Source organism: Pelodiscus sinensis, chromosome 11 (genome assembly GCF_049634645.1).
Source record: "Pelodiscus sinensis isolate JC-2024 chromosome 11, ASM4963464v1, whole genome shotgun sequence".
In the NCBI taxonomy this organism is placed as follows: Eukaryota; Metazoa; Chordata; order Testudines; family Trionychidae; genus Pelodiscus; species Pelodiscus sinensis.
In genome coordinates, this window is record NC_134721.1 from 769,966 (window position 1) to 781,975 (window position 12,010).

A 12,010-nucleotide genomic window follows, 5' to 3' on the forward strand; every position below is an offset into this window, starting at 1 on the left:
AAACAATTAATTTAGAAACCAGTAAGGTAAAAGAGTAGTGTACATTTTGTCTGCCAATGTGCATTATTTTGCTTTATTGACACTGAGCTTCATTGTGTTGTCCATTCACCAAGCTCTTTCGGGTCTCTTTCAAGTTCCTCACAGTTCTCTCCGGTTTTGACCAACCTAAATAACGTTATCATCTGCAAATTTTATTACCATGTTATTTACTCACCTTTCCAGCTCATTAATGCATATATTTAACACCACCATGGGCTTTGGCTCTTGAGGCTCCTCTGGCTCTTACTCGAGGCCCCTCTGTTAACATTTTGCCATGATGAAAATTTGACCATTTAATCCTCTTGGTTTTCTGTCTCAGACAGTTTTTGATCCCAGAATGTACTTTGCCTCTCACCTTGTGATTATTTAGTGTCTTTATTAGCATTTAGCCTTTTTTGCAGAGCCTCATAGAAGTCTAAATACATGAGGTCAATACTTTTTTTATGCACTACTTTAAGGATACATTCAAAAATTCTAATAAATCAATGAAGCATGATTTTTCCTTTAAGAATCCAAGCTGGTTAAACCCTGGAGTTCAGGATCTTCTAGATGGTTTTGATATTCTATTGTCAAAACACCCAAGCATACATAATCACACAAATATTAGAATTTCCACCCACAAAACTCATTCTGATGGATTTTTGGTTCTAAATTGCAGAACTCTGCATGCATGTGTGTTAGAATTGTTCAAGTCTGCATACATCTTTGCACCTATAAAATCAAATGCATTTATGTATACATACAATTTTAGGCATGCACAACTCGTATTTGGGTGAGTAAACTAGACCCTTAAAATGTATTATAGGACACATCAAGCTGTATCTACCGGCATGCACATCATATTATTATGCATTACACACATAATTTTAGTATTACAGCATACCTGACTCAGATGAAGTTAAGGGTTGACGAAGTTTACTCATGTTCAGCAGTTGCGTTACTTGTGGCACATCTGTATTTAGCTGACAGGTTCGAGGAATAGTATCCATGGGGTCATCAGCTATAAATACAAGACCAAATATATGTGACATTAAAGACAAAGGCTTCACTTTTTTATAACTGGCACATGATCAGAAATAATTAATTTTTTTGTTGTAGTAAGATGAGGGCCTGAAACAAAAGCCCATGTAGCACAGGCCAGGTATGAGGCCTGAGGCCTAGCTAACAATGGACAAAATATGGCTAACATAAAGCAACGCTAAGCTGTGAGCAAGAGGCAGGCCCCAGCTCACAGAACTTGGCATGAACAGGGCTGAGTGTGTAAAACACTAATTGGTAATAGGCCCAGGTGTAGAACAGTAATTGGTACTAGGTACTGACTGAAGAACAGGAATTGGTCAAAGTTGAAGGCACATTCCAGAAGGATGGTACCACCAGCGTGTTAAAAAAGACCTTGGTACTCACACTCCCCACAGATACCAGCCCAGGTTCAGGAAAAAGTCTAAAATGACAACATGATAGGTAGAGATGATCTAATCAAAGCACAAGGTACAGGGCGATGGGTGGTATCTAAGTAGTATCAGAGGGTGGTAGCCTGACACGTCAGAAGTGATGTGTAACTCATTTGTTCCGGTATATAAAGTGGTGTCTTGGGGGGGACAGTCTTTGTCCAAACGAGGATGCAGAGGGACCTCCCACTGACTGAGCTGAGTCCATTGTTACAGGTACATATGCATAGAGGTTTGGTAGATTACTGTACTTTGCTCAACAGTAAACCTGGCCAGGCACCTTCGATTCTGATCTGATTTGTGGTCTTTATGGAATCTATCGAAGTCTCCTGTGTAGAGTAATTGCACAAGTCAACACAGAACACATGATTGAGCACACATGCATGCAACCTTCTGGTTACCACTGATGGAGCAGAAGATCTGTCAGGACACCACGACATTAAATCCTAACTTACTACATTGGTGACACTACTACATTTGTTACTTGGGCCATAAAGGTTAGCTTATATGAGCACTCATTTATAACATGTTGCTTGTGCAGCTATTGATTTTTGAAAGGATGATCTTAATTTGAAAACAACACTGTCAAATGGTAAAGGTCCCAAATGTTAACTACAATTAAACTTACTACTCTGTGCAAATAACTGGGATAACCATTCTGAATCAACAACTCCTGTGAAGCTATTGTCACAAAATGGTCTTTGTTCATTATTTTGATAAAAGTTTAGTTTCAGTTGTAATACTTTATTTTTCTGATTCTCAGACATATTGAGCATCTGAATACTGTATTGCAATCACTGATTGCTGGTACAATTACAGTGAAATCTTTGTTATCCAGCATTCTGTTAACCGGCATTGCCCCCAACCACAATACCACCATGTCTTCAGGTGTGTATGCCTGACTTCGCCTATCCAGCTGGCCATTGAGGGGCTTCTGACACCCAGCAATGCCTGCTGACGTCATCGGCAGGCTCCTCTTTCCCCCTCAGCCTTCCTTGAGGTGCCGGGAGCCACATTTGACAATAGGGGGGAGGGGCAAAGCAAAAAGATTTACCACAAAAGTGTTGTGAGCAAAACACGAGAAGTCATTCTTCCGCTCTACTATGCGCTGATTAGGCCTCAGTTGGAGTATTGTGTCCAGTTCTGGGTACCACATTTCAAGAAAGATGTGGAGAAATTGGAGAAGGTCCAGAGAAGAGCAACAAGAATGATTAAAGGTCTAGAGAACATAACTTATGAAAAAAGACTGAAAGAATTGGGCTTGACTAGTTTGGAAAAGAGAAGATTGAGAGGGGACATGATAGCGGTTTTCAGGTATCTAAAAGGGTGTCACAAGGAGGAGGAAAAAAAATTGTTCTTCCTGGACTCTGAGGATAGAACAAGAAGCAATGGGCTTAAACTGCATCAAAGGAGGTTTAGGTTGGACATTAGGAAAAAGTTTCTGTCAGAATAGTTAAACATTGGAATAAATTGCCTAGGGAGGTTGTGGAATCTCCATTTCTGGAGATATTTAAGAGTAGGTTAGATAAATGTCTATCAGGGATGGTCTAGACAGTACTGGGTCCTGCCATGAGGGCAGGGGACTGGACTCGACGACCTCTTGAGGTCCCTTCCAGTCCAAGTATTCTATGATTCTATCCAGCACATTTAATTAACCCACATCCTTCATTCCCCATGAATGTTGGATAACAAAGCTTTCATTGTACTAATGTAGCAAATATTGAATTCCTGGTCAAATACTAGTATTAAACTTTGCTGAGAGTTAGGGACAAACAGAAGTTTTTATTAATTTATTTTAACCATAACAAAGGTGTATGAGCAGATTAGCAACATACAACTTTATTATGAAACAATTTAGATTTAGTAGGAAATATTTGTTCTACAGATCCTAATAGCCAAATTTTCCACCTTCATCAACTGGGTCTGTTTTTGTGTTCAATTAGTAGTTTCCACAATTATTGCCATAAAAATGCCAAAATACTAAACTAAACCACTGTCTACACCAGTGGTTCTCAACCATGATTACTCACATAGCTCTGGGGATACACAGAGTTCTTCAAGGTATACGTGAACTCTTGATATTTATTTACTTTACAACAGACTACATAAACAGCACTAGCAAAATCAGTACAAATTAACTGGTATTCATCATTATACCTTCGTTGCCTTCAATGGAGCTGATTTATACCACTTAAATATCTAGTCCCAGTTGTCTAAGAAGAGCAAGCCAACTTTGCTCAAACATGAATGCTAATTGAAAGTTAATAAATCAGTAATACATGTGTAATCTGGAATGTGGTATGGTATTTTAATGCAACTAAATTTGGGGCAATTTCCTAATTGTAAAATTTGACTAGATATGGAAAATTCATAACTGTACAGAAAATATTAATGCCTACCAACTGTACAAAAATCACGGAATGTGATAATCCCACTAAAATGCAACAGACTGCAGTTTATTAGAAGTCTCCTCATTAAATCAATCAGATTACACTATGAATTTTGCAACTAATTTAGGTCATTTTTATATACTTTTAAAAATGGTAAAAAATGGAACACATGCGTGCTGTTAATTTGAAACTAAATGAAGACAAGTACTTGGATTCTTTCCTTGGTTCATGATTAATTCTGGAATGGGCAATTTGTTCTTTGCTTTCCAAAACATAAACGCAAAGTAGCTTCATGACCTCACAGCTCTCCCCCGAAATAGTTGTTTTGTTGAAACAGGAGGTGATTTCACCACCTCCCCACTGCTCATACACCACCAATGGCCAGTGAGTTATCTGCTAGGCACTTGCTATCTAACCTAACAATAGATGAAGAAAGAGAAATTTGTCATAAGGCATCTTGGATTCTGTACATGCCCAATCCACCTTTATTTCAATACAAATTGAAATCCATTGCCATTTGTTTTTTGTCTTTTCAGTTGACAGAACCCCTGTTCAGCTGCCACTCTCATGAAAACCAATTAAAAAAATTATCAATAAAATAAGCATTATCCTGTAAGAACAAAACACCTACAAATTCAAATAATCTGGATAGTCTGGCACAAACTAAAATACCGTCCTTGTGTCTTTTTGTCAATAATTCAGATGGATTAGAATTCTGTGGTGTACACTGAGTCTGGCACAGCACAAAGGTACAGTTATTTAAACCACTGATGTATCTGCACTGACCATTTTGTTCCAGAATTAATGTAATTGCAATAAATTATCTAGTCACATGATCTCCACCTCTTGGGCAGTATGAACACTTACACAGTTTTATCTTCACTATCAAGTCTTAGTTGCTACTACTCTCACTGAAGACACTGCATTACTCTGCTATTATTTAAACTGGGGTTTTTAGAAGCACCTAACGAGATTATGTGCCAAACTTCTACTGAAAGTCACGAGGCATCAGATGCTTAACTCACAGAATGCTTGTGGAAACCCTACCATAAATCTCCATGACCATTTCTTCCTGCTCCCTTTGCACTGCCAAATAGTTTACTTAACTTCTCCCTTGGAATCAAGCTCCTAATGTTCTCTGTATATCTTCTCTCCTTCTGCATGCAACATTTTTCTAGTACAGTAATGAAGTACATTCCCTCCAGATCTCTGATGAAAATACACTTCTTACATGAAGTCCTTCAATATTAATTCCTAAATAAATTTATGAAAAATAACTCTTTATAATAAATCCCTGATACCTACTAGAATCTACATTGGTTTAGAACTGGTAATCGATTTAGATGATGGCATAGAAAGGACCATTATTAAGTTTGCAGACAATACCAAGCTGAGAGGGGTTGCAAGAGCTTTGGAGGACAGGATTAAAATTCCAAATGTTCGGGACAAACTAGAGAAATGGTCTGAGGTAAACAGGATGAAGGACAAATACAAAGTGCTCCACTTAGGAATGAACAATCCGTTTCACACATGCAGAATGGGAAGTGGCTGTCTAGCAAGGAGCACTGCAGAAAGGGATCTAGGGATCATAATAGACCACAAGCTAAATATGAGTCAACAGTGTGATGCTGTTGCAAAAAAAGGCAAACACGATTCTGGGATGCATTAACAGGAGTGTTGTGAGCAAGACACAAGAAGTTACTCTTCTGGTCTACTCTGCACTGATTAGGCCTCAGTTGGAGTATTGTGTCCAGTTCTGGGCACCACATTTCAAGAAAGATGTGGAGAAATTGGAGAAGTTCCAGAGAAGAGCAACAGAAATGACTAAAGGTCTAGAAAACCTGACCTATGAGGGAAAACTGAAAGAACTGGGCTTGTTTAGTTTAGAAAACAAGACTGAGGGGGACATAAAATCATAGAATACTAGAACTGGAAGGAACCTCCAGAGATCATCAAGTCCAGTCCTCTGCCCTCATGACAGGACCGAGCATGGTCTATTTCATCAGTGACAGGTGTCTGTCTAACCTGCTCTTAGATATCTCTAGTGATGGAGATTCCACAACCCTCCTAGGCAATTTATTCCAGTGATTAACCACCCTGATAGTTAGGAAGTTTTTCCTAGTGTTCAACCTAAACCTCCCTTGCTGCAGTTTAAGCCCATTGCTTCTTGTCCTATCATCAGAGGACAAGGAGAACAATTTCCCCCCCTCCTCCCTGTGACACCCTTTTAGAGACCTGAAAACTGCTATCAGGTTCCCTCTCAGTCTTCACTTTTTCAAACAAGCATGATAGCGGTTTTCACCAAGATTGAAAATCTTTGCTACCTGGCTAAATACACGGCTCTGGTCAAGGGTCTTCTACTACCCAACAGGATTTGATGGACTTCTTTTGAATGTGACAGTTCTGCAGGATTTAATCATGAAGCTTCCACACCATGAGATGGAGGGACTCGAGGTTCGGACACTGAAGTTGACCACGGTCCTATGTCAGATCTGGAATGAGTGATAGAGTGATCGGTGTCTCTACCGACATGTCTGGAAGTAACGTGTACCACACCTGATGGGGCCAAGAAAGGGCGATCAGAATGACTCGTGCATGCTCCCTCCTCACTGTGAGGAGAACACTGCATAATAGAGGGATGGGAGGGAGAGCGTACAGAAGCAGGCCTTTACAATGAAGAAGGAATGTGTCCACTGTGGAGCCTCTCCTGTAGCTCTGGAAAGAGCAGAAATAGTGACATTGTCTGTTGAGGCGCGTGGCGAACATATCCACGAGGGGAAAGCCCCACCTCTGGAAAACTGATTCTGTTACACTTGGGCAGACCGACCATTTACAGCTGTGAAACAACTTGATGAGGTGTTTTGCCAGATCATTATACACCCTGGGCAGGTATGACACTTGCAGGTGAACAGAGTGTTTTACACGAAGTCCTGCAGTCTCAGGGCGTCCTGGCATAGGGGAGAGGAGTGTGCTTCCCCCTGACAAGACAGAGATGTTGCCAGTCATGACCAATACAGACTGACCTGCTAAGTGATCTTAAAAGGTCTGACATTCTAGCCACACTGCCCTGAGCTTCCTGACATTGATATGGAGGGGTAAGTCCGTTTGTGAACACTTGCAAGGTGGGCTCCCCATCATTAGTCTGAAGCATCCATGACTAATGTTATGGGTTGAGCCACCAGCGGAGAGAGTCCAATAGAGAGTCTGATAAAGTCACAATCATGTCCATCTTGTCTCGGGCTGTTCAATACACCTATGCTAACCATGACTGCATAGGTCGAAGCCTCAGTCTGGCATGCTGTACTATATAAATACACACCACCACATGACCTATCAGTATGAGGCAGTTCCTTGCTGTGGTAGTGGAGAACTGTCTGAGATCTTTTATATCCGAAAAGGCCTGAAACAGGACTCCATGAGGAAAGCTCTGGCCTGTGTGGAATCAAGAACTGCCCCTACAAACTCTAACTTGTGAGCAAGGGATAGAGTGGACGTCTCATTTATGAGAAGACCGCGGTTGTTGAAGGTTTATCTGATGAACTTGATATTGGCCTGCACCTGATCCTGGAATGGCCTTTGATCAGCCAATTGAGATAAGGAAACACCTGAATTTGGTGTCTGTGCAGAAAAGCATCAACCACTTCCACGTATTTTGTGAACTCTGGGTGCTGAAGAAACGCCAAAGGGAAGGACTGTGAATTGGTAGTGTACTTCCTTTGCTACAAAGCAGAGGAACTTCCTGTGGCAATGGTTGACTGAAATATGGAAATACGCATCCTTTAAGTTAAGGGTGGGCTACCGGCCTGCTGAATCCAGAGAAGGGATAACACAGTCCAGGGAAACCACGCGGCACCTCAGTTTCCTTATGAACTTGTGGAGCTCGCTGAGGTCCAATATAGGCTTTAAACTGTCCTTGGCCTTTGGTACTAGAAAGTATTGGGAATAAAACCCTCTGCAACTGAACTGATGGATCTTCTCCACTGCTCCTAATGAAAGGAGCGAATGCACCTTCTGGACCTGGAGATGCTGATGAGAAGGGTTCCTGAAGAGGGATGGGAAAGGGGGTTGGGAGAGAGGGACAAAAACTGGATAGAGTATCCCATCTCCACCGTATCGAGAACCCACCAGTTGGACATGATACGGGAAAAAGGATAGTCTTGAATCAAAGGTAAAGTGGCTTGGATCCAGGTCCAAAACTGATACACTGTCTTTTACCATAGCTTCACAAAGCCTGCTTCGGGTAGTCAACCCGTTACAGACGAAGAGCCAAAACAGTGGTGGATACGGCACAAAGAGCAGAAGGAAAAAAGTTCTTGAGCAAAAAAAAAAAAAAAAAAAAAGCCTCAGCGGCCCTTTGAAGACAGCCATTTTGAACTCTGCACAGGATGCCGTGACTCTGGCTCTGTCTCTGTCAAAGAGAAACACGCTGCCCCTTTCAGGGCCGCGAGCCATGGGTGAGGGTATGGTAACCGTAATATTTTCTTTGAAGAGCCACATGCGGCTCGTGAGCCATGGGTTGACCACCCCTGGGCTAGAGCCTTTGTCAGAGCATTGATGAGGACTCCTCCTGCCACCCCTGTTTTTATGATGGTTGTCCTGATGGTTCTCAACCGGGGTTTTAAAGAAATGGAGGGGGGAACCCACCACGAACGCTAACTACACTGTAACTCGATACAACATTAGGAAGACTAGAAACTATATAAACTAAAGCTAAGAGAAATGGTGCTTGCAAAAGCAAGTGCCATGGGATGTTCCAGCCTACTGTCACTGGGGGTAAGAAGGAACAGAGGAGGGGGTGGGTTAGCAGAGCCATATATTTGGTGCCATGAGGGCATGACTCCAGAGGGTGCCTAGGCTGACTTGCGGACACTGCTATGGGAAAAATCTTTCGAGCACCATTCATGTACACGTGTACACACCTAACTAGAATACACATGAACAAATACTCGAAGAATAACTGCTGGAGTACAGCTAATTTACATGTTTTTCATCCTCAACAGAAACCACCTTGGGGAATGACATATCCCTTTGCAACACGGACAGCAGACACTGATAATTAAGCAAGAAGCTGTCTTCCAAATGACTTGATAAAATATTTCCATAGTTTTGCTAGAAAAGTAACAAAAGCCATTCTAAGCCTTTCGCACAGAACAGTGTTAATGGAGCTGGCACTCTATGAAATGTATACAGGGAGCCCTCGGTCTCACATCACAATGTGTTCCTCAGAATTGCATTACAAGTCTAAACATAAGTCAAAACCGTTTTGCCCATAGGAATCAATGATATAATAGGGGATTGGTTTCTGAACCGTGTCTTGATACACTATTTTCTCCACAACTCAGATTATGGTATTAAATGAATTATAGATGATTAGCACAACAACATCAAGGCATTTCCTTGGCAAACAGCATTCAAACAACATAAAACCACATATGCTTTGACTTTCCAGAACAGAGCTGGAAGAGGTGCTTTGCAGTCACTTGTCTGATTGGCTTCCACAGCCAGGATGACTTGTTGCCCGGTAGAGTTGCTCCTTGTTTTTGACTGGCTGAGCTTGGGGCCAGGAGCCCATCAGTGAATAGAGAAATCACTGGTTGGCAAAGGCCAGCAGGGCCGATAGCCACTGGTGGCCTGAGGCAAGGTGGGGGGCCCAACTCTGTGCCCCCAGACAGAGCGGAGCCTCGGGTGGAAGAGATGGGGCTGAAGTCAGTCAGCGCTTAAGGCCACCTCGAGTACGGTGCTGGGACTGCCTCCTCCAGCTCTCAGAGCCAGGTGGAGTGGTACAATGGTGCTCCCATAATGTTTCAAAGCGGCCGGGAGCTCAGGGCCTCTTTGAAAGGCTGGGCCTCTTTGTTCCCCCCATTGGTGGGCCTAGCAGAGACTCAGCAAGTGATGTGTGTTGTTCTCCTTGTCGGCTTTCATCAAAAGGGCAAAACAAGCATTGCAAGGGTGAAAAGTGTTGTTAAGTGGCATGTCATAAGTCTAAGGACTCCCTGAATAACTACATATATGTGATGCATCTATTGTCCAAGAAGTCTAGAAGAGTATGACCTAAGCACACCAGTTTTCATGAAATCACAGTTTTTCAAATTAATTCAAGGATTGTGATCAAGAAGCTTTTGTTTTTACAATATGAACAGTAATGGATTCAGGTGGCATAATATCATCTGTAACGCACCATCTTCCTCAGCTGTATCTTGAGGCTTTAATTTCAAAGTGAAGATTTTTCTCAGTTTACAGTTAGCTGAGATGATAATTCCATCCAAAGACTGGAAAACAGCTCCTTTGAATATTTCACTGGTGAATGCTACCAAGTCAATGCACAAATTGCACCACTAAAATAGAGAAACAAAACATTTTTAGTGCAATCCTTATATAAACTATTTCTGTGCAGTAACATTATAGAACCATAGTAGATGAGGGCTAGCAAGGACCTTGAGAGGTCATCTAGCCCCAAATCTGAGCTAAGGCAGGATCAAGTATACGTTAGGGCTAATAACTTTCTAATTGCACAAAACTAAACAGCTCAGCCCCACCCCTTCCATGAGGACGTTTGGGAGATTCCCAAATCTGTTCCATCCATTGTGGGTGATAAATCTGAGGAACTGTCCCGGATTGAAGTGTCATTAGAGGAGGTTTTGGAACAAATAGAAAAACTTAATGTTAACAAATCTCCAGGACCGGATGGCATTCATCCAAGGGTTCTAAAAGAATTCAAATGGGAAATTGCTGAACTATTATCTGTGGTTTGTAACCTATCCTTTAAATTGGCTTCCATACCTAATGACTGGAAGGTAGCCAACGTGACACCAATATTTAAAAAGGGCTCTCGAGGCGATCCTGGCAATTACAAACCGGTAAGTCTAACTTCAGTACCGGGAAAATTAGTCGAAACAACAGTAAAGAATAAAATTGTGAGGCATGTAGAAGAACATAATTTGTTGGACAAAAGTCAGCATGGTTTCTGTAAAGGGAAATCATGTCTTATTAATTTATTAGAGTTCTTTGAACAAACATGCGGACAAGGGGGATCTAGTAGACTTAGATTTTCAGAAAGCCTTTGACAAGGACCCTCACCAAAGGCTCTTGTGTAAATTACATGGCCATGGGATAAGTGGGAAGGTCCTTTCTTGGATTGAGAACTGGTTAAAAGACAGGAAACAAAGAGAAGGAATAAATGGTAAATTTTCAGAATGGATAGGGGTAACTAGTGGTGTACCCCAAGGGTCAGTCCTGGGACCAATCCTTTTCAACTTATTCATAAATGATCTGGAGAAAGGGGTAAGCAGTGAGGTGGTAAAGTTTGCGGATGATACCAAACTGTTTAGGATAGTCAAGACAGAAGCAGACTGTGATGGACTCCAAAAAGATCTCGCCAAACTGAGTGATTGGGCAACAAAATGGCAAATGAAATTTTATGTGGATAAGTGTAAAGTAATGCACATCGGGAAAAATAACCCCAACTATACGTACAGTATGATGGGGGCTAATTTGGCTACGACAAATCAGGAAAGAGATCTTGGCGTTATCGTGGATAGTTCTCTGAAAACTTCCACACAGTGTGCAGTGGTGGTCAAAAAGGCTAATAGGATGCTAGGAATTATTAAGAAAGAGATAGAAAATAAGACCCAGAATATCTTACTGCCCTTGTATAAAACTATGGTACGCCCACATCTTGAATACTGTGTACAGATGTGGTCTCCTCACCTCAAAAAAAAATATTTTGGCCTTGGAAAGGGTTCAGAAAAGGGCAACTAAAATGATTAGGGGTTTGGAATGGGTCCCATATGAAGAGAGGTTAAAGCGACTGGGACTTTTCAGTTTAGAAAAGAGGAGACTGAGGGGGGATATGATAGAGGTATATAAAATCATGGGTGGTGTGGAGAGGGCCGATAAAGAAAAGTTATTTATTAGTTCCCATAATAGAAGAACTAAAGGACACCAAATGAAATTAATGGGTAGCAGGTTTAAAACTAATAAAAGAAAGTTCTTCTTCACACAGTGTGTAGTCAACCTGTGGAACTCCTTGCCAGAGGAGGCTGTGAAGGCCAGGACTATAATAGAGTTTAAAGAGAAGCTAGATAATTTCATGGAGGTTAGGTCCATAAAAGGCTATTAGCCAGGGGATAGAAA

At 41.6% G+C, this 12,010-nt stretch overlaps 1 protein-coding gene across 9 annotated transcripts in view; it reads right to left on the reverse strand.

Moving 5' to 3' along the window:
• Nucleotides 1–12,010, reverse strand: part of CFAP20DC (CFAP20 domain containing) — a 219,110-nt gene that overhangs the window by 114,841 nt on the left and 92,259 nt on the right. For all 9 annotated transcript variants that reach the window (XM_025186465.2, XM_075938433.1, XM_075938430.1 and 6 more), the window contains 2 exons: nucleotides 10,056–10,212; nucleotides 923–1,039 (listed from right to left, as the gene is read on the reverse strand). In XM_025186465.2, coding sequence (XP_025042250.1) covers nucleotides 923–1,039; nucleotides 10,056–10,212 — 274 coding nt within the window. The remainder of the gene's footprint in view (nucleotides 1–922; nucleotides 1,040–10,055; nucleotides 10,213–12,010) is intronic.